This window comes from Boleophthalmus pectinirostris, unplaced genomic scaffold, assembly GCF_026225935.1.
Source record: "Boleophthalmus pectinirostris isolate CB_2022bp ecotype Guang Dong unplaced genomic scaffold, ASM2622593v1 HiC_scaffold_8, whole genome shotgun sequence".
In the NCBI taxonomy this organism is placed as follows: domain Eukaryota; kingdom Metazoa; phylum Chordata; class Actinopteri; order Gobiiformes; family Gobiidae; genus Boleophthalmus; species Boleophthalmus pectinirostris.
The window spans coordinates 20388132-20408502 of NW_026571515.1; the positions used below are offsets into that span (position 1 = coordinate 20388132).

Consider the following 20371-nt stretch of genomic DNA (forward strand, 5'->3'; position numbering starts at 1 on the left):
CACCATGAGTCTTGTCTGGTGTGCTAGATCTGGGCCTGAACATCTTAGTCCAGAATAGTGTGGTACTAGGAACAGCAAAGACACTGTGCAGAACTCTCAGGCTCCCAGGGATCTGGTAGAGGACCAACCACCGTGGAAGGTAAAAAAGCACATTTTTTTATAATATGTGGACCCCTACCAACACTTAATTTATAACTTCTGGCCCTGCTCCAATTGAGTTTAAGACCCTTGGACTAGAGGGTAACTTTCTCCCTAAATTCAAAATATTATCATGTGCATGTGGAATTATGTATGTAAATATTAAACACACTCAACCCTTTAGCGTTTATCACCAATGACTGAAAATGTAGTTAGTTTAAATCCAACGACAGGATGAGCAACTGACAAATCAGTAATAGAATAAAAATATAAAAAATAGCAATATATACAACACACATGAATAGAGATGATTATAAATGCTGACCTAACCCTAACAGATGGATAGGGCTCATTTTGTGTTAAATCAATAATAGTATGTGTGTGTGTATATATATATATATATATATATATGATATATATATATATATATATATATATATATATATATATATATATATATATATATATATATATATATATATATATATATATATATATATATATAATACATACATACATACATACATACATACAGTTATTTTATTAATTATATATATATGTACACAAATCACCAAATCACACCAGTATCATATCGGTGTATCTCTAATCATAGTAATTCACTAACCAATTAATCTGAACTGCTCTACTAGTAGTGAATATATATTGGAATACATGTGTCTTTGATCTATCTACTTTTGACTGTCTCTATACACTACCTGCAGTGCACCACGATGGGCCCTGCGGTGGGCATGGTGCTTTGAGTCCGATTGACCTCCTCTAGGAACCACAGCACTCCTCCAGGTTCATTTGGAACACCGTGGTCGGGCCACGTCAAGTACTGGTAGTGCCAAATATACCTCACCGGCTCCTTCTGAATACACCAGACATTTATTTATGTAAATACTTCAGTAACACCCCACCAAAAACACTATTTAGGTTAGACTATTTTGTCATACAAATGTTAGAAAAAATAACAAAAATAGCAAAACATACATTTTTTAGCTTTTCCCAACTAGATACTATTTTCTCTTTTTTCTTATTCAGTCTGTCATGTCTGAAGCAGCAGTGCAAAGCAGCAACAGAGATACAAAACAAAAATTAAGTAAACACAAGAGTTGTGGAACAACTCTGCTGTATGCACTATAGTGTCAGAAAATTTTTTAATGACTGCTAAGTTTAGTATTAACATCCAGAAATCTCCACTGGTTTAGCATTAGCCTAATTGAAAATGATTAACTGATGATTTAATGATTTGAGATGTGATGACATAACCCCAAACTCTACTATTTTGAAAGTTCAAATACACATACAGTTTGTGATGATTTATCATTCAATCTAGGTAGGTCAGATACGATGTTATACTGACCCGGTCCAAGCGCGTCACCTCCAGCTTTCTCAGAATGTAGTCCTGGGCTGGTCTCTCATCCACGTTCCTCACCAGGATCCTGCTATACTCTTTTGTCCCATGGAGATCGGGCCAGTACCGCACACACTTGTTCTGTTGGGGGTTGGAGGGGCAGAGAGAGGGGAGGGGAATGAATAAGACAAAGTAGAACACATCCCAAGCTGCTTTCCAATCAGCTTAAGTGTCATACTATCCTCGCGTCATCAGCAGTCTGTCTCAATGGGCTTATGTTCTCTAGTAACCCTGCTGTGTGAGGATGTGTAAACACTGTAGTAAACACACAGTCTAAATGGTTTAAGCAACATAAACTGGCATTTTAAACTGAATCTGTACTGATGCCAAAGTTACATGTTAAGTAAGCTAATAAAGATTTACTTCTGTGAGCTTTAAGACATTATAATGTTGCTACCGCCTCAGAAACATACATGGAGTTGTGTTTTGTTTCATTCACACATGTTTGAGTAATCATTTGTTAATCTCTTCAAAGCTCAGATGCTTTGTTCCACCTTGTGATGTCATGAATAGGTAGTTTTCAAGGTAACAGCGACCTTTCACCTTTTCGAGCGAAGAACTGTGTATTAAACATGTGTGAATGAGACAAAGTAAGTAAGTTTGAGATAGGGAAATAAGTATAGTAAATACTTTAAACAACAAGAAGTCATGAGTTACACAGTTTTAACACATATTTTAGAAGACCACTACGTGCAGTTACTCAAACTACCAGAGAACATGGTAAAAGTAAATGTTGGTTTATTGTGAGGAACCACACATGACTAAGCTAAAGTTAGGAGCAGTTACAAAAGTACTACTACTACACAGAAGTATGAAAACCTCACCCGTCCTCTCTCAGTTTCTTTGGTTGTCATGACAATGACCCGTGTGTTTTCCTGATAGACCATCTTCCAGAAGTCCAACACAGTGTTCTGCAGACAACCCTGTGTGGCTATGAAGACTTTAGCCTCATCTCCGTGACGCCCGTCTTCATGGAAACCCTGGACAACAGAAGGATGAGTAACACCACCAGAAACTTCACCTGACACTCAACATAATCAAAAAATATATATAAATAGTAAAGACATCACTCCTTCTTTTAAAAACGCTCTCTACTATTCAGCTACTTACTTGGATGTAATTGGCATTAATGTAGTCAGACCCGAGAATTTCTGGGTCACTTTCCCGGATTTCAACACGTGTGGTATCAACTAGAAACCCAAAAGCACATTATTAATACGTGTGAGTATCAGTCTAAAATGAGACTGCCATAGATAAGATATTGCATTGTTATGTCTTTGTGCATTGTGGTGATAGTTTCCACAGGAAGCTGGAATGACAGGAAGTGGCAGTGCTGTCGTGACTCACAGGGGAGGATATTCTTGTAGCGGTTTTTGCTCTTGTTCTCTGCCTTCTGGCCTTCTTTCCGGGGATACAGCAGTTTACACTCCTGCTGCTGTAGTACCTGAAGATAAAAGACAACAGAAGATCAAAGGGTTTTAAATGGTGCAATCTTTCAGGTGGTACAGTAAAATATTATAATAAAGGTCCTATAATAAGCAAAATTGACTCTTGTGAGCTTTAAGTGATGTTAAAATGTTGAAGACCTCAGCCTAAATATGCAGAGTTTGTGTGTTAAACATGTGTGAATGAAATAAAACACAACTCTGGGTACGTTTTTGAAGAGGAAACAACATTATAACATAAATCAGAAAATTGCCAGCCCTTTAACATGTGGGTGTGCAGTGAAACATTAAACAAATCAAAAACAACTTAAGTATATATGAGTATATCTATGGGTTAGCAAGATACTACCAGTATTTTCGGATACATTTTCAGAAATCAGGCAAATTTAGGTTAGCAAGTAACAAATTCATAACCTTTTAGTGCTCACTTTTTATTAAAAAGTCCACACAAATACCAAACACATCCTTGTCTTAAAAATATACTTTGGAAAGGGCAAACTCCTGACAACTTTGTAAAAACTGAGCTGACTTGTCACTGAGCTCGTAAATACCAGCAGATCTATCATACACGGTGACACTCATTGACTTTACACTGAGGATATGAATGACATTTATGACTGGGGCGCTGAATAAAAATGACAGAAACAGGAACGTGCCGCAGGCTGGAGATAAGGCCAAGCTCACATCATCGCTCATACACAGAGACGCACTCAACACATCTGACTCTGTTTGATGGACAAGAAAACAAATAAAAAACTATATAGAGATCAATGATTAGCTCTGACACTTTTATAAGGAAGAATAGTGTATTTTTAATGTGCTACTCAAACTGTCAAAAGTCAGATTAGGCTTGATACAGTACTTTTTTCAGTAAAAGTACCTCATAATAAAACTGCTATATTTTAAATGTAGGCTATTGTGTAGCAACTTTATGATACTGGTATTGAATATCAGAGCTGTTATTGACACTTTTGATGGATCAGATATTGGTTCAGTCGATATCAGTTTAGTCAATATCCTATTTTGCTCTATAAATTTGTGTAATAAGATAAATTACAGGATAATCTCCTAATATTTTTATTCAACAGAAGAAAAATTTGGATTGGTGCATTCCTGCTACTGTGTAAAGATATAGTAGATCTACAATGACGTAATATTTGCACCACAGCAAATTTACGTAACTGTTGGATACTGGCGGTCAATCAACCAAAAGTCACATGAACCTAATGCCCTTGAGCCTCTATCAAGCTTTGATTTGTACTACTCAGTACACTATGGTACAATTACTATTGCAGTAGTAAAATGTGTAGTATTAGCAGTAGCAGCAAACTAATCTTATAAGCTTATATTATTGTGTGTGACTTATAATTATTTCTCAGCCATGCCCTCTTTTCATCTGGATGGATTGAACACAAAAATGATATTGCTTTGCTTCGAATGTTCCACAGTATGGCATTATTTATCTCAATGTGGCCATTAGGCAAAGTTAGGCAACTGCACTCACAGTAAGAGTACATGACAATAAGACTAATGCAAAATGTTTAATACCATACTACAGGACATTCTAGTCAAAGAGACAAGCAGGTAGTAGACTGTCCACCAGAAAAGTTACTTAGTGTACCTTTAAAGTTAGTTACCTCAAATTCTTCCCAGAATCCTTGCTTGGGTTTCTCCGAGTTGTCAGCTACTTTGTTGAGCTCTCGTACCCGGTTTTCTATGTTGGCTGCATTTATTCTGGTAGCATTAAATGGCTGGGGGAAAACAGTAATTGCAGATTGTGATTACTTTAAATGTAACATTGATACATTAAAGGTCCTATATTACACAAAATTTTCTTTTTTGAGCTTTAAGTCATGTTATAATGTTGTTTCCTCCGCTTTTGTTTCATTCACACATGTTCACATAAATTTAACAGCTACATTTGACCTCTAGTTCAGTAGAAATGGGCAATTCTATAGGTGAAATTATCCAAATGATTCTAAAGAAGGTGTATGGAGTTTAAAAACACAGTGGAGCTCCTATCACATGACATCACAAGATGGAACACAGTGTTTTCTGTTTGAGCGAAGAAGCCTATGCACGGTTTGTGAGTTAAACTTGTGTGAATGAAACAAAACACAACTCCAGGTAAGTTTGTGATGAAGAAACAACAATATAACATAGGTCAGAAAATAGCATAATATAGTCCCTTGAGGCATTTCAATGTTTGTCAAATATTTTTCTACCTGCTTTAAGTGCACCACAATCCCACTCTTCTCCACCATGGGGTTCTTCTTATAGTGGTCCACCAGGTCTGCCAGCGTGTCAAACCTCTCTCCTCCGCCCACATCGTATTTACCGTCCTGAGAAAGACAGTCTGCATTAGTTAAACAGGTCTCCGCACTGACAGGCCTAACACATGCTGTGGAAAAGCCTATTGACCCAGCTGTTAAATGGCTCGCAGCAAATTCTATCAGGAACACATTAGACTCCACTGCATCAGAGTCTCTCTCAGAACAGAGAGGCTTCACAACAGAAACTGGGAATTTGTACTTTAGCTGGGGAAAATGTAAAAAAAAGGAACATAACCTGGCTAAATAAAGGTTAGTAAATAAATGAAAACATCTGCCTCCAACCTGGGTTTTTATAATTTATTTCTTATTAAGGATGTAACAGTCACTGAAACATTGTGATATTGTATCGTTAAAAAGTCTCACAATTGTAATAATATCGTGGGGCGTCACAATATATTGAATTACAAGTTCCTTTGCTTAAGTGTATTGTTTTATAGTAGCAAAAGCTAAAATACATTTCTGTGCAAACAACATGAAGAAATATGTTTTTTACTTGAATTCTTGGGATTATTACAGTAATGATTCACACCAAATCTTGTCAAGGTATTTTAAAAGCAAATTATATTAGCCTCTCCAAAAAATTGCAATAAATACTGTACCGTGAGATGCATATCGTGAACAGAGAGATTTAGATATTGTTACATCCCTATTTATTATTATTATTATTATTATTATTATTATTATTAGTATTATTAGTATTAGTAGTAGTAGTAGTAGTAGTAGTAGTAGTAGTAGTAGTAGTAGTAGTAGCAGTAGCAGTAATACTAGTAGTAGTCAACCAATCCAACTCCAAAGTGCTGCACAGAGTAGGCACAATATAAATTAAAACATTAAATAAAATAAAGCATAAAATAAATAAATTAGCAAGTCAATAAAAAAACATAAAAGGGCCACACAATTCTCACTCGTGTTAAAAGCCAGTGAGCAAAAGTGTGTTTTTTTAAATGAGTCGTCTTAAAGGTGCACTATGTAACTTTTCTGGAAGATGTTACTGTTTTTTTCCTGGAATGATCTACAATATGGGACTTAATTTAACCATCTTCATGGAGACAAGTAGGCCACATATGCAGACCAAATTAATACTGGTCAGATCTGTGGAGAAGTGGGCCTGCTCACGGTAAAAATGGATGCCTTTACGGTAGTTTTGACACATAAAAACACCTGTAAATGAATAAATGCAAGATATATTTGTTTAATGCCATATTGGGGAACATCCCAGGCAAAGCAATGACATCACCATGAGACAAGCAGATGTCAGATACTCCACCAGAAAATTTTGACAGTGCATCTTTAAATAGCAGCACTTCCTATATTTGTATTTGTACTTCATCAGAATGGAAAGATGTGGTTTCACAATGAAATCAGTGATGGAACAAGATCGTAATAGCCTACTTAGTAATACATCTGAATGTGTTACACTCGATTAAAACAATGAAAGCAGAAATACGGCAGAGAAACTAAAAGTTGTGGTTGGAAAAATGGTTTGGTTTTGCTAACTAAATGGTGACTGACTTTTTACCCACATATAAAGTTTCTGTCTGAATGAAGGTTGATGCAGATTTAATAAGAGAAGGGATTCAAGTGCATTTTTCTCATTATGCAAATCGTGTCTTCAGAGATCAGCTTTTACTTTAGCTCATGATTTTTGTTCAGAGGTAAGTCTATACAATACTTGCAGCATCTAATTTCACACATTTCACAGTTTAAAATATGGGTTTTTAAAGCAGGAGAATTCAATAAAACATTCTAGACCAAATTGATAAAAATATTTATTAATTTTGCTCATGTTTAAGTAGGGGTGAGCCAATAGATGTGTAATGTTGTGACAGTTAAAAGCAATACACTATACTATAGGATGTCTTGTGGGTGTTTTCAATTAGGTCATATCTCACTCAAGTGTCCAGTTTTTATCAGTCGGTTTCAGCAAGTTTATGTCAAAACACTATTAAAGAGCCCATATTATGCTGTTTTCTGATCTATGTTATAATGTTTCCTCATCACAGACATACAAGGAGTTGTGTTTTGTTTCATTTACACATGTTTAACACACAAATCCTGCAAATTTGAGTTCTTCTCAAATTGAAAACACTCTCAAACGTCTCTGTCTCTGTCTCAAACACGTGTGAATAAAACAAAACACAAGGTATGTTTTTGAAGAGGTAACAACATTTAAACATGTCTTAAAGCTCATAAAAGTAAACTTTGCATAATATAGGACCTTTAAACTGCTTGAAGGTTGTGTTGATTGTTTTCACATTTCCTCACCTGGTAGCGTATCATAACATGCGTAACCTTGGTCTTGCGATCATTGTCATGTTTTTCTTCATTGGTGAGCACTGACAGCACAAAGTCTCCTGGTTTGCTCTGACTCTCTCTCACCAGGAAACTGCCCGCTTTGCCTTTTTCGGTGAGGAGTTTCTCTGCATCGCGCCCCGACAGATGTCCATGATACCACCTGCATACACACAATATTGACAAAAATTTATATCTGTATTTTTTGCATCTCAGTTACAATATTCAATATTCAGACAACATTTTAACAGTGCATCAGGAATGTGCTAAATGTGTCTGAAAATGTCTTGGTTGAGGTTCAAGTTTAACACAAAATGTGAATGTGCCATAAAAGAAACCATAAAAGGGCAGAAATATCACTTTTTACACATTTGGACAATTACACTAGACTAAAGCTGGGAACCGCACGGTCCTTCACAATTCAGGATGATACACAACATAAGACTTATGCTATATACCTCGATATATACACGATACGATACAGATCTCGATACAGTGCACTTTTGGTTCAATACGATATATTTCAAATCGATTCGATATAGTTCAATAAAAATAATGGCTAAATCATGACTGTGATATTAAAAGTCTTCATTAAACCACTTCTTGTGCAAAGTTAATATGAAACACAAACATTTTAATCCTAAAAACTGTGAAAATGTCAAACGTGTCGCATAAATGAGTTTCCTTCCTCTAAACAAGCAACAAAACTTTAGCATTGTAACAAAATAATTTAGTAAATATACCAAAAAATACTATTGGTGATATATTGATACAGCAGCCCATGATATCAATATTGTATATTCACATTAAACGATACAATATATTGATATTTCTATATTTTTGCACACCCGTACAATGATGTGATATATTGCTGTATTTTGAGAACCAAATACATTTTAGCAACAATATGTCTTTGTTAAACCACTGCTTGTGCAACATAGTGTATCCATAAACAAGTTTTCTTCCACTAAATAAGCAACAGAATTTTACAGCCCACGATAACAATGCTGTGTCACCAAATTCAGTCTCATGATATAGCGATATTTCAATATTTTTGCACACTCTTACATTGGACATTTCACTTTTTGAGGTAGTTAGATTTAATTTAAAGCTGCACTGTGTAACTTTCTCTCCATGTCTCCATGAAGATAGAAAGCTTTAATACCATACTGTGTAACCTTCCAGACAAAGCAATAACATTTCCATGGAGAAAAGCATTTGACAGACCCTCCACCAGAAAAGTGGTAAGATCCATCTTTAACATCTAAAACAACAACTGCAATGTTTTTTTATGCATCTCTCATCTCTTTTTACACAAATATCTTCTTAATTTCAAAATACAGTTTGCATGAAAATAAATCATCTATCTTAACTCTACAAAAGTTCAAATCTTTGGTCTACTTTGTGGCATTTAACTTGCGTCTGGCATAAGGTCCGTGGTGGTTGCATATATTTCGAGTGCGGACTCCCACTCAACATACAGACTGTCTGCTGTGCGTTGTTTATGTGCTTGAAGCTGATAGTCTTTTCCTGTGTGTGAGGGAGCATGTGTAGGAGGCTGTGACATGAGGCACACGTCGAATGGAAAAACCGCACCAACCAAAAATACTAAGTTGTTTTGAACCTAGAGATACGTAGACAGTATGAGAGGTGGTATTTTAAACAACACGATGTACCTATAATGTAAAATATATGCCTAAGAATAAATGTAAAAGGATTAAACATATGCGCGGATGTTTCTAATGAGCGTAAACACAGCATTTGAGAGAGATGAAGGTGGTAAATATTTATAGATTTTGGCTGCTTATCCATGCGTGGGTGCATGTATACACGACACAGCTAAACACTTGGTGCATTAGTTGAGGACAAACAGGTGAGAGGTTCATATGGCAACACACTGAAAAAAGTTACATCTTTCCAAGTTAAAATGACTTAAATTAAAGTTTTTATATTACACAAAATTGACTCTTGTCTTGTCTTGCTTTAAGTCATGTTAGAATGTTGTTACCTTATCAAAAACATACCAGGAGTTGTGTTTTGTTTCATTCACACATGTTTAAGTAACCCTTTATTATTAGTCTGTCTACATCTCCAAAGCTAAAAATGCTCTGTTCCACCTTGTGATGTCATGTAGTGGTAGTTTTCAAGTTAACAGCCCCTTTTACCTTTTGTTCAATAAAGATTAGAAATTCCAGGGCTGAAATCAGCCAAATGATTTTAGTGAAGATGTATGGAGTTTAAAAACACAGTGGAGCACTTCTTGTAATTAATCAAATCATGACATCACAAGGTGAATAAAGTGTGTTTAAGATTGAGTTGCAAGATTGAAAATATATTAAAATCTACAACAAAAGTGTATATATATTACGTCTCTGTTCATGATAACATTTTTAATCTGATCTTTCTGTGGTTATTTGAATAGTTTTAATTAAAGACAATACGCAATATACTTATTTTGCATACCTACAGAACAACAATTGTGAAATTATACATTTTTCAGTTTTCCACCTCTGCATGATTAACTTTTTCCTTCTGTCTATGAGCTGTAACTAGTGAAAACACCAATGATGTAATGGTTTAATAAAATGTACTCCTGTAAGTTGAAGCTTTTATAATTATTTCTTTGATCCTCAGCTAAAGTATTTCATTTGCATAATCAAATATAGTCATAGTAGTGCTTTTTTCTATTTTACTTCTTCTTTAAATCTAAAGATATGGTTTTATCTATACAAAGTTCTGTACTTAGAAGTGCAGTCGATATAGGTCATAAACCTGTCTCCTAGGTTACCAGTCTAGAAATACAGTAAGAGACTGACCTTTTCAAAATGCATATTTTTACACTGCATTTTTCCCACCCACAAATCAATATATGGTACCACTTTATAATAATTATCTTAATCAGCCTTTGTTTGTTATTATAAATATTATTATTTACAAATGTATTTTATTTAATTTATTATTAATATGTTAACGTTTATTTTTCTTTGATTACACTTGTTTACAATATTACGTTGTTTGTTTTAGCATACGTGTGGGGATAAAACAGGGAAACAAACCATAAATATTGTGTCTACTGTAATGTCAACCAAGTATTTTTTGCACTATTTTTTATGTAACTTCTTGGTTCAAGGTCCATCAACAGTTTGTTTCTATGGAGATGTGATTGCTCAGCCTTGAATGTTCCACAGTATGATATTAAACAGTTCAACCTTATATTTATTCAGTTACAGGTGGTTTTATAGCTCAAAAATACATACGAGAGCATGCATTCTTAAGGCCATCACAAACTGCAGGAGAATCTTATAAGATTTTAAATCTCCCATCACAAAGCCTGCTGTGGGATATGGACCACAGGATACAAAGTTGTCAGCCCGCCTCACGTCAGCTGTTTCCTGTCAGGAGTAAAAATCACTCACTCTGAGACTCTTAAGTGTTCAAAATATCAGAGCACTGAACTTCTAGTTTAGACGAATTATTATTTGTGAAATGAGGTGCCATACTTAAGATACATGCGCATTAATTAATACACAGGAGGTTGGCGATAAAGTACACAGGAAGTAGAGTCACTATGGCTAATCTGCAGCTTCACCTCGATCCATGCACTGTGTGGAGGTAAACAGACACACATAAGGAACTACTCATGACTTTTTACTTTTAAAGAACGCCTCAAACTGGATTAACGTCACATGTTCTGTATAAGATGACACAAGTATCAAAAAGTCATCCTTTGTTCATGCTTTATTAATACTATTACAAGTGTAGTGATTATGACATGTCAGTATTTTCTCACTGGTCTGCATGTGGACTCTAGTACCTGTAGTATTTGTATGTTTTGGATGCTGCCTGTGTACCTCTCTGATGTAGGGTCTTTACAGTTGAGCGGGTATTTGAGCTCGATGACATGTCCATTCCTCTCCCGGAGCAGATCTTGTTGCTCGGTGTAATATTGCACCAGCTCGGCCAGCGTGGCAAACTTCTCACCCCCGTACAGGTCATAGTAGTCCCCTGAGTTCTGGATCTTGATGTGGGTCACCTCATCATCCCGCCTGGGCACACAAACACAAAGGGAGTCTCATTATTTATTTATTTACATGAGGAACTACATACATCTCCTGTTCACTCGGTTCAAATGGAAGTCACCCACACACACAAGACCGTTTTTGTGTGAAGATACAATAAAGATTTACTGTTTGATGGTCATATGCAAATATAGTTTAAGGAAAAATATCACATTGTGTTATACATTAACCTACTGCTGATAAACTGAGCAAAATTGTATGCAAATCAGGGAAAGATGATTTAGTCTAAAATTACATTAATTCACTTCAATATATTTTTGTAAAGCCCAAAATCACAACAGTTTAACCAACAGAAAGTCAGAATATCAAACTAAACAAAATAAGAGCATGACAAGTTTTATTTTGTTTTGTTTTTTATCATATCAACCCGTCTTAAGTGAAGGAGAAGAAGGAAGATGTAGATGTTATTAATTAATTGAAAATATAATGATGCTAGAAAAAAAGATTCATAACTGTGGTCTTTACCGTACTAATGTTAACTTGTTCAAAGCTATAGTTTTAAGATCAGTTCTGTTTCAAGTGGAAGAAACAAATCAAAATCGCTTCCTCTGTCAGTATTGTCAGCGTCTGCAGAGCCTCCACATATGAAAACTGCTCTAGGCGTTAGTGGCCGCTGCAGTGCACCTATGATATTTATAATTCATACTATATATTACATTTATATATCAAATCATAATCATATATATTGCTCCCCCAAAATGCATTGATGTATTATGAGCGATATGAAGGCCAAGCCCTTGAGCAAACCTAAACTCCACCGCAAAGAAAACGGGCTCAAAAGAAAATCCATGTGCAAATCCATCTTCATCATTCATTTTAATATCTTAAATAGCTGTTTAATACTTTTCTAGTTGTTGATTGTCAATGGACTGAAGGTGAACAGGATGAAGCTTTCTTTCACCAGTTGACACAACACACCGGGTGAGATCTCAGCAGAATGATCTCCTCAACTGGACTAAATGTGTGTGTGAATACATCTTCAGAACACAGATATATCATATGTTTGTTTGTTATTTAAACAGCTGGAGATGTGCAGTATTGTTTTTGTGTGACAATATTGTTGATGACCAGTATCTGTTAAAAATGGGTTTCTTTTGATCAAAGTTTTGGAAACATGGAAAAGACCGAGCTATGTATAATTGATCAGTGGTCCGATAGCATCATCTGTATTGTCTGTGTGACGTGATTAAATATTTATAAACTGTAAGTCTAAGGTTTGCTCCTCCACCTCACGCATGATATGACCAGCTGACAAACCGCTTGATGATTTCTCAAACCAAGACTGTAAAAGTCAGTATCGCTGGGTTTCAGATGACCTCACAATTTTTAATTCAACAATATTTAAAATGCATGTAACAGGTTAGACTACTCATTTTATTAAAAAACTGTTAAGATCATAATATTTCAGATTTTTGCAAAAACACTCACACTCGTTTTCCCAGTTTAGTCATCTTAGGTTTAAAATTTAACTTTCTGGGTGGAACTGTTACTTCGCAAAACTCCTCTGACACAGAAATTAGTATATGGCTAACACAAACATAAGACAACACCTTTATTTTGCTGAAATAATGTCTAAAGTATCATTTAAAAAAAAAATTGCATGTACATTGTGCCAAACTGTTGGATAGAATTCTCCCTAGTGTGATGTCCTCCTCAGTATGTTTCAATTCGTATAATTTTCAACATATTTTTGTTCTCTTCTTGGTGTAAAACTATAATTTATATTTAGAATAGTTAGAATTCCAACATATTAAGTCAAAATTTGAGAATCATAAATATTGTAGGTGTCACACACACATTATTACAAGTGGGGGACAGCTAAAATTAATATTGTGAAAATGCAGATGTTTGTTGTAATACAGCGAGTTCTGGGGTCGGGTCACTAATTGATGGTTTTCAGATTCTTGAATATGGTAATGTTGTACTCTCAGATAGGAGGCAAGGGCCAGTTTTTCCTCTTGATTACACTGTATTGTACTTTACCATGAAATATTTAAAAAGACAAATTCACAAATGTTGATTCTGATCATTTCCACCCATGATCAGACCCAAGAACTCACTGTATTACAACAGAAATCTGTTTTTAACATGATTCATTTTTAGCTGACCCATATCTGTATTCAACATGATTGGCCAATAGGATGTTGTGATGTCATCTGAAACTCAGCAATAAAAATTATCAGGGTCAACATTTACCTTCTGGATAATTCAGGGCAAAGTACGATGTAATCAATTGGGGATTCTGTCTCTTGCCCCTTATCTGGGAGTATGACATCATCACACTGTAGCGTCTGAAAACCACCAATTTAGAGTGAGACGATTGATACTGGACAACAGCACAAAGGAGAAGTTGTAAAAGGGTAGATTGAATTTATGATTCACAAGTTAAATCTGTCTTTATATAAATACACTGTTTTCCAAAGCCTGTCATTATAATAATTATATCGACTTATCGTTCAATATATGAAGGCAAGGCAAGTTTATTTGACTAGCACAATTCGTACACAAAGCAATTCAAAATGCTTTGCAGAATAAGAAATGCATTAAAATTGCAATACAAACAAACTAAACATAAATAATCATCATAAAATTACAAAAAAATAGAGAGACATTAAATGAGAGAGACGAGTGCAGAATGAAAACCTTTCAGACATATGCAGCTAAACAGAACCGTTTTGTGCCTGGATTTAAACAGTGTCAAAGTAGAGGCCTGTCTCACATCTTCAGAAAGACTGTTCCAGGTTTTAGGTGCATAAAATTGAAACTCTGACTCCCCATGTTTAATACTGACTCTGGGCACCAGCAGGAGGCTGGTCCCTGAGGTCCTCAGAGTGCGAGATGGTTCATATGACACTAACATGTCACAGATGTACTTTGGTGCTCAGCCATGGAGAGACTTGTACACAAGCAGAGCTGCTTTTAAGTCTACTCTCTGAGGCACAGGAAGCCAGTGCAGAGACCTGAGCACAGGACTTATGTGCTCGTACTTCCTGGTTCAAGTCAGGACCCAAGCTGCAGCGTTCTTGATGTACTGCAGCTGTCTCACAGGATACGCTACATATGAGTAAAAATTTTTTCATAAAAGTGAGAGATTTGCGATATTTTTGTTGTAATACAATAAGACTTGAGCTGTAGAGGATTGAATAACTAATCTCTATAGCTAATTATTGGTTCATTCTACTATTTGTTGCAGCTTAGGACTTTTAATGATACTGTCTATTAAAAAACGGTTTACTGCATTATTCTTGTGACAGTGATATAAAGTAGTTTCAGTATTATTATTTATTGCAGTATATCTCTGTAGCAAGATATCCTGCTTCAAAATCTGTTATAGTGACAGGCTTGTGTTTTCCTAGTACTTTTTCCTGTATAAATAGTTTTCAAAAGAACTCCTGTACAGTCTATTCTTGATTAGCTCTCACTGAAACTTTCTCAGTATAAACTTTTTACTTAATATTATTTTATCGCACATCTTATAAACTCAGGGGTTTAGTGGTTTCAGAAATTGTCTTGACGCACCAAAAACTTCATGGTGTAAGACTTTTGACGGAAAACGCAGTCTTTAGACACCTACATAATATGCTTTGAGGTTTTCAGCTTGTGAGGCTTCAAATGTGAACATGATTCTCGCGCTGAAAAACTCATCTCTGTAATGAACTGGCTTTGACCTTTTCTGCTTTTCCACTAGAGAGGAGACACAAAGACAAGTTATTACAGACTGCACAAATGCACACCGAAAGCCTGCATAGATATTGGGATTAAAAACAACCACTTTATCACACAGACGCACTATTTTTCATAAATCCATAAAACAAAACAATGCAAATGCGGTGACAATGGAACCGTAGTTTTCAATATGCAGGCTGGGATGTGATTGCTGCCCAGGACAAAGTGAGTGCATGCACGAAGACAGATAAGGCTGAACATTTGGTAGTACTTTGCATATTCAAAGTACACTGGCTGTTCTCAAAAGATGTGTACAATGGGAGCGGGCACAGATGGGCGTGCGCGAAGTATCTGTCTATACAAATAGTACATGGTTTATTTGCTGAATAAGGTTGTTGCAGGACTTTTTCAATCTATAGAAACCTGGAGAATGTATACAATGTTGTAGAACTGAAAAATAGGTAGAAAAAGTACTTTTGACTGTATGGGGGAAACTTCTTTTTTGCTGCTTTGGGTGTATCAAAACTTGTTCACAGGGTATACTCAGCACTTTTTTTAATCAACAATGTAACCAGACACATTGTTTCTGTTATTTGTACAGATTTAAAGGTATTTACTTTTTTGATGGAGGGCCTATTACCAACTTTTCTCCACGGAACACTGTAAACCTGAATGTTCAAAGTAATTTAATAGATTATGCTGTGTATAGTCAAATTTTCAGAAATAGACCTACTAACTTAATTATGTCAAGTTGTTGTAATATGTATACTAATATTTTTTGATTAAAGGGAACTATTGTGGGTATAAGTAACCAAAAAACTGAGTAGAATTAAGTAGTTAAAAATAATATGTAATGTGTCTATAATGTAGTATCTGTGTACTATAATGTGTAATGATTGAATTGATTTACTGTGCGCAGATTGCATTCAGCTGGGTAACTCAACTGGTAAATTTCCTGACATTCACATGGGGGATCTGGGTTCAAATCCCCCTCCTAAGGTGTGTATAATGTGTATATACGATGTGTCTATATCTATATTATAATGTGTGTAGATACAGCTGAATGTACTAATTGTGTGTACAAAATCATGAACTATATACGAAACTGAAAATTTTATTATTCTAGTAGTTTGAAAACTCAACTACAAATATTTGAGTTGAGCTAAATGAGCATTTATAATTCAGCTATTATCAAAAGTTACAAGCCATCTAACCTTTTAAGTTCTATAAAACTGTAACTTTTAAGTTCATCAACTTAAAGTAATTGATGCAATCGATTGCCTTAATTTTTTGGAGTTTTGGTAACTTATTCGGGTTTACAGTGAGATGTAATTGCTCTCCCTGGCATTGAACTCTACCTTCATGGAGCCAAGCAGGCCAACTTACAGATCAGATCTGCAGAGAGGTGAACAAGGTCATAGTAAGAATGCATGTTTTTCAAGGCTATAAAAAAGACCTCTAATTGAATAAATGCCATATAGCTAATTAATACCATACTGTGTAACATTCCAGGCAAAAGGCAATAAAAGTCTAAAGTCTAAAACAATATGATCTTCCAGATGTCAAGTCAAGCAGGCAATAGACCACCAGTGCACCTTTAAGCCTCTATTTACAGATTTTGTTCCTACTGATATGTGATCAACCGATACCATAGAGGAGACTTTCCCTAAAACTAAGACATTCAAATGTGCTAAAAAATATTGTATTTTTTTCCAGCAACTCTGCAATAGCAAAGCTCAAACCTGCATCAGCAGTGTTTGGGCAATTGTTTCCATAAGCATTTGTGTTTACCAGAAATAAATGCTATTTTCAGTTTCTGCACTGGTATAAGTTGGCAAAGGAGAAATTCAATTTGTCAACTGGAAAAAGTTTATTTGGTTGAATATGTTTCACTTTTTCAGGTCTGGTGAGAGACTCTTCCTGATATCTGGCTGAAGGGAGGAGCTAACTACAATGAAAGTACTCTGAAACTAACATACCTACCTGTTTACAGTTTCTGTTAGTTAGTTAAGCAGGTCCCAAGGTGTGAAAGCACCATTATGGCCCTGAATGGTTAAGCTAATAAAAGCTCACACTCAGTGCAGTTCAATAGGCCTAGCCAACTAACAGAAACTAAAACAAGCAGGTGTATTAGTTTCAGAGTAATTTCACTATAGTTACCTCCTCCCTTCAGACAGATATAAGGAAGTGTCCACCAGCATTTTGACCAGAACTGAAGAAGCAGCTTGGATGAGCTGTGAAACGTGTTCGACCAAATAAACTTTTGTCCAGTTGACAAACTGAATTTCCCCTTTGCCATGGATTCTACCTGGACGACTGAGGGATTTTTCACACACTGGTATAAGTTGATATTGAATATTGGCAGATACTTAAAGCCATAGCATCAACATTGGTACCGGAACAGAAAACTGTACTGAATAAAGCCCTTTTTGTTTTGTTTTTGATACAAAGATGACATATCAACCAGCCCTACATTAGCCAATATCCTGAACCATACGTATGCCCATGAAGTTATGAAGTTGTTTTTTCTCTCTCGGTTTCTAATGTTATTTTTGTATTCTTTTGCACCACTTTATTTCTGTCCTGTTTGAACTCACTCCAACTGACTCAAACTCTCTCTCCCTCTGCCTTCCTCTGCCCTGTACTCCATCACTGTCCCATCCCTCTCTCTCCCCTCGCTCCTGTACTTCCTGCTAATTGCTTTATGTGTCTTTTAGCCAGTGTTGGCAGAGTTCCACAGGTCTGCTCTCCTCTGCATCTCTCCCACTCAGAGTTTAACACCATTATCTGAATCCATCCTATTAGATTTTGATTCACTTCCCTGCGCCCAGCCTGGCTCGGACCTCCATAACGTTTATAGATTTATTACAGCGAGGGGGTGCTTTTAAACATATGACTCATAGCCATCGCTTCTTCTCACAGGGAAATACAGTAGTCAGGCTTTTATGAAAATGATCTGGAGGATACATAATGCCCAATAGGTGGCCAATACAAGACAATGAGGCTATTACCATGCTAATGCAGCCATTACAGTAAAGTTAATAGGGATGTTTAAAGTGTGCTACTTAATATTTCAGAACAGAGGAGGTGCAGGATATGAAATATTCTTGGTCGACTAAAGACATGTTCTGCGGATGGATTAGTCGACTTCACTCTGACGTGATTCTGACTAAACTCAGCTCAGGTCCTGGAGATGTGGCTGCTCTCTGTCCATGAAGGTTGATCCAGCAGTATTAAAGGCCCTATATTACACAAAATGGATTCTTGAGAGGTTTAAGCCATGTTAAAATGTTGTTACCTCCTCAAAAACATGTGTCAGTTGTGTTTCATTTCATTCACACAACCCTTCTGTACAACTCCACAGCTCCAAATGCTCTGTTCCACCTTGTCATGAAGTAGTAGTTTTCAAGTTAAAGTCCCCTTTTAGCTTTAGATCAGTAGAGAGCGACAATTCCAGGGCTGAAATGATCAACATGATTCTAGCGAAGGTCTTACAAACACATTGGAGCACTTCTTGTACCATAGTGAAGATCCATGGATGTACTAAAGTAACTGGATAGGGTACTGCTGCTTGTATCTGCCTCCAGTTAGCGTAGTGGCCATTCACTGGAATTACAGCAGAAAAAATCCCGTGCTGAGAAAAGTTTTTTGTCATAGAGCGCACGCAATGTAATCACAAACTGCTCGTGTTTGTCTGACAGGGCACCTGCAACTTTCAAAAATGTCGGATTTTGTGGCGATGTTTATCTATTTTTAGAACACAAACTTTTTCTCAGCTCAAAATCCTTCAGCTGTTTTAAAAACGGTTTATAATTGTTAGCTCTGGCTCCGCTCTAGCTCCTCTTGCTCTGATTGGTCAAAGCGATCACGTGATACACAAGACCACGCTCCATGTGTGCATTCGCGTGTACCCACGAGAGAAAAGAGCACTACTGCGCATGCTCAATCTGCCCACAGCCACCCACAGCAACCGGAAGTACCTCGTAAGGTTAATCTGGCGTCATGTGCCATTGAGCTCGGCCCATTGACTTGAACGGGCAGCCATTTTGAAACCCAGGAGCTTGTGAAGGTCTTTCAAACACAGTGGCGCACTTCTTGTACCACATTACATGACAAGGTGGAACACAGTGTTTTCTGTTTGGGAGAAAAACTCAACTCAATACAACTTTAGGTATGTTTGTGATGAGGAAACAACATTATAACATAGATCAGAAAACAGTGCAATATGGGCCCTTTCAAGCAGTATTTCCCTTTTTTTTTCCTGGGGACCCATATTTTCAAAGTCACAAACCTTCGCAACCCAAGTCAATAGACATTATTCATAAATCACAAAATAAAGGTGGGTTGATTGATCGTATCTCTCTGAACAAATAGTATTACTCAAGTTTTAAACAATGAAAAACAGTAATTGAACCAGCAATAAAAGGATCCATAAGGTGCCTTTTTGGACTTTAAATGTAGCCCATTTGTTTTTCTTTCCAACATTCAATTGAGCCAGCAATACTGGAACAAAATAGTCAATAAAATAATTACAAAAAGATTAGAAATTATACAAAACATGTCTTAACATTTCAAGATTTCTAATGAGATAGGTGGGCCTGTGTGCGTTTTTGTTGCGTGTTTCAGTCCGGGGTGCAGGAGGAGAGCGCGCAGCAGCAGCATTCAGTCTGTTTCTGTGCTTTGTCTTAATTTTTGTGAGCACAGAAAACCCCATTTCAGAAATACTGGCCCTACTGAGGACAGGATATTCACTTGCTCTCTCATGTGTCAGAACTGTATATTGCAGACCTACATGCAAATCGTGACAAGGCAACAAAAAAAATCACGACCCAGTTCTTTGGGAAACAATGCTTTAAAGGATAGGTCAAATTCAGAGCAGTTATTTCCTGAGGTGGATCAAAAAATATTCCTTAGCACCTTGTTGACACTCAGTACATATTCTGAGTGGCTTACTTGTACTGTATTGGACCAAGGCTGCGTAGGTTCATGTCAATATTTATT

General features: G+C 36.2%; 1 protein-coding gene across 3 annotated transcripts in view; it reads right to left on the reverse strand.

The window, feature by feature from the left end:
- The window catches only part of ptpn11b (protein tyrosine phosphatase non-receptor type 11b), a 51301-nt gene that overhangs the window by 6464 nt on the left and 24466 nt on the right, over positions 1-20371 (reverse strand). For 2 of the 3 annotated variants that reach the window (XM_020922341.2, XM_055165562.1), the window contains exons 3-11: positions 11477-11671; positions 7599-7788; positions 5226-5342; positions 4638-4751; positions 2903-2999; positions 2666-2745; positions 2380-2535; positions 1505-1636; positions 855-1009 (exon numbers count right to left, since the gene is read on the reverse strand). In XM_020922341.2, coding sequence (XP_020778000.2) covers positions 855-1009; positions 1505-1636; positions 2380-2535; positions 2666-2745; positions 2903-2999; positions 4638-4751; positions 5226-5342; positions 7599-7788; positions 11477-11671 — 1236 coding nt within the window. Of the gene's footprint in view, positions 1-854; positions 1010-1504; positions 1637-2379; positions 2536-2665; positions 2746-2902; positions 3000-4637; positions 4752-5225; positions 5343-7598; positions 7789-11476; positions 11672-15278; positions 15383-20371 lie in introns of those variants that run through there. The other variant, XM_055165563.1, reaches the window with a different exon arrangement.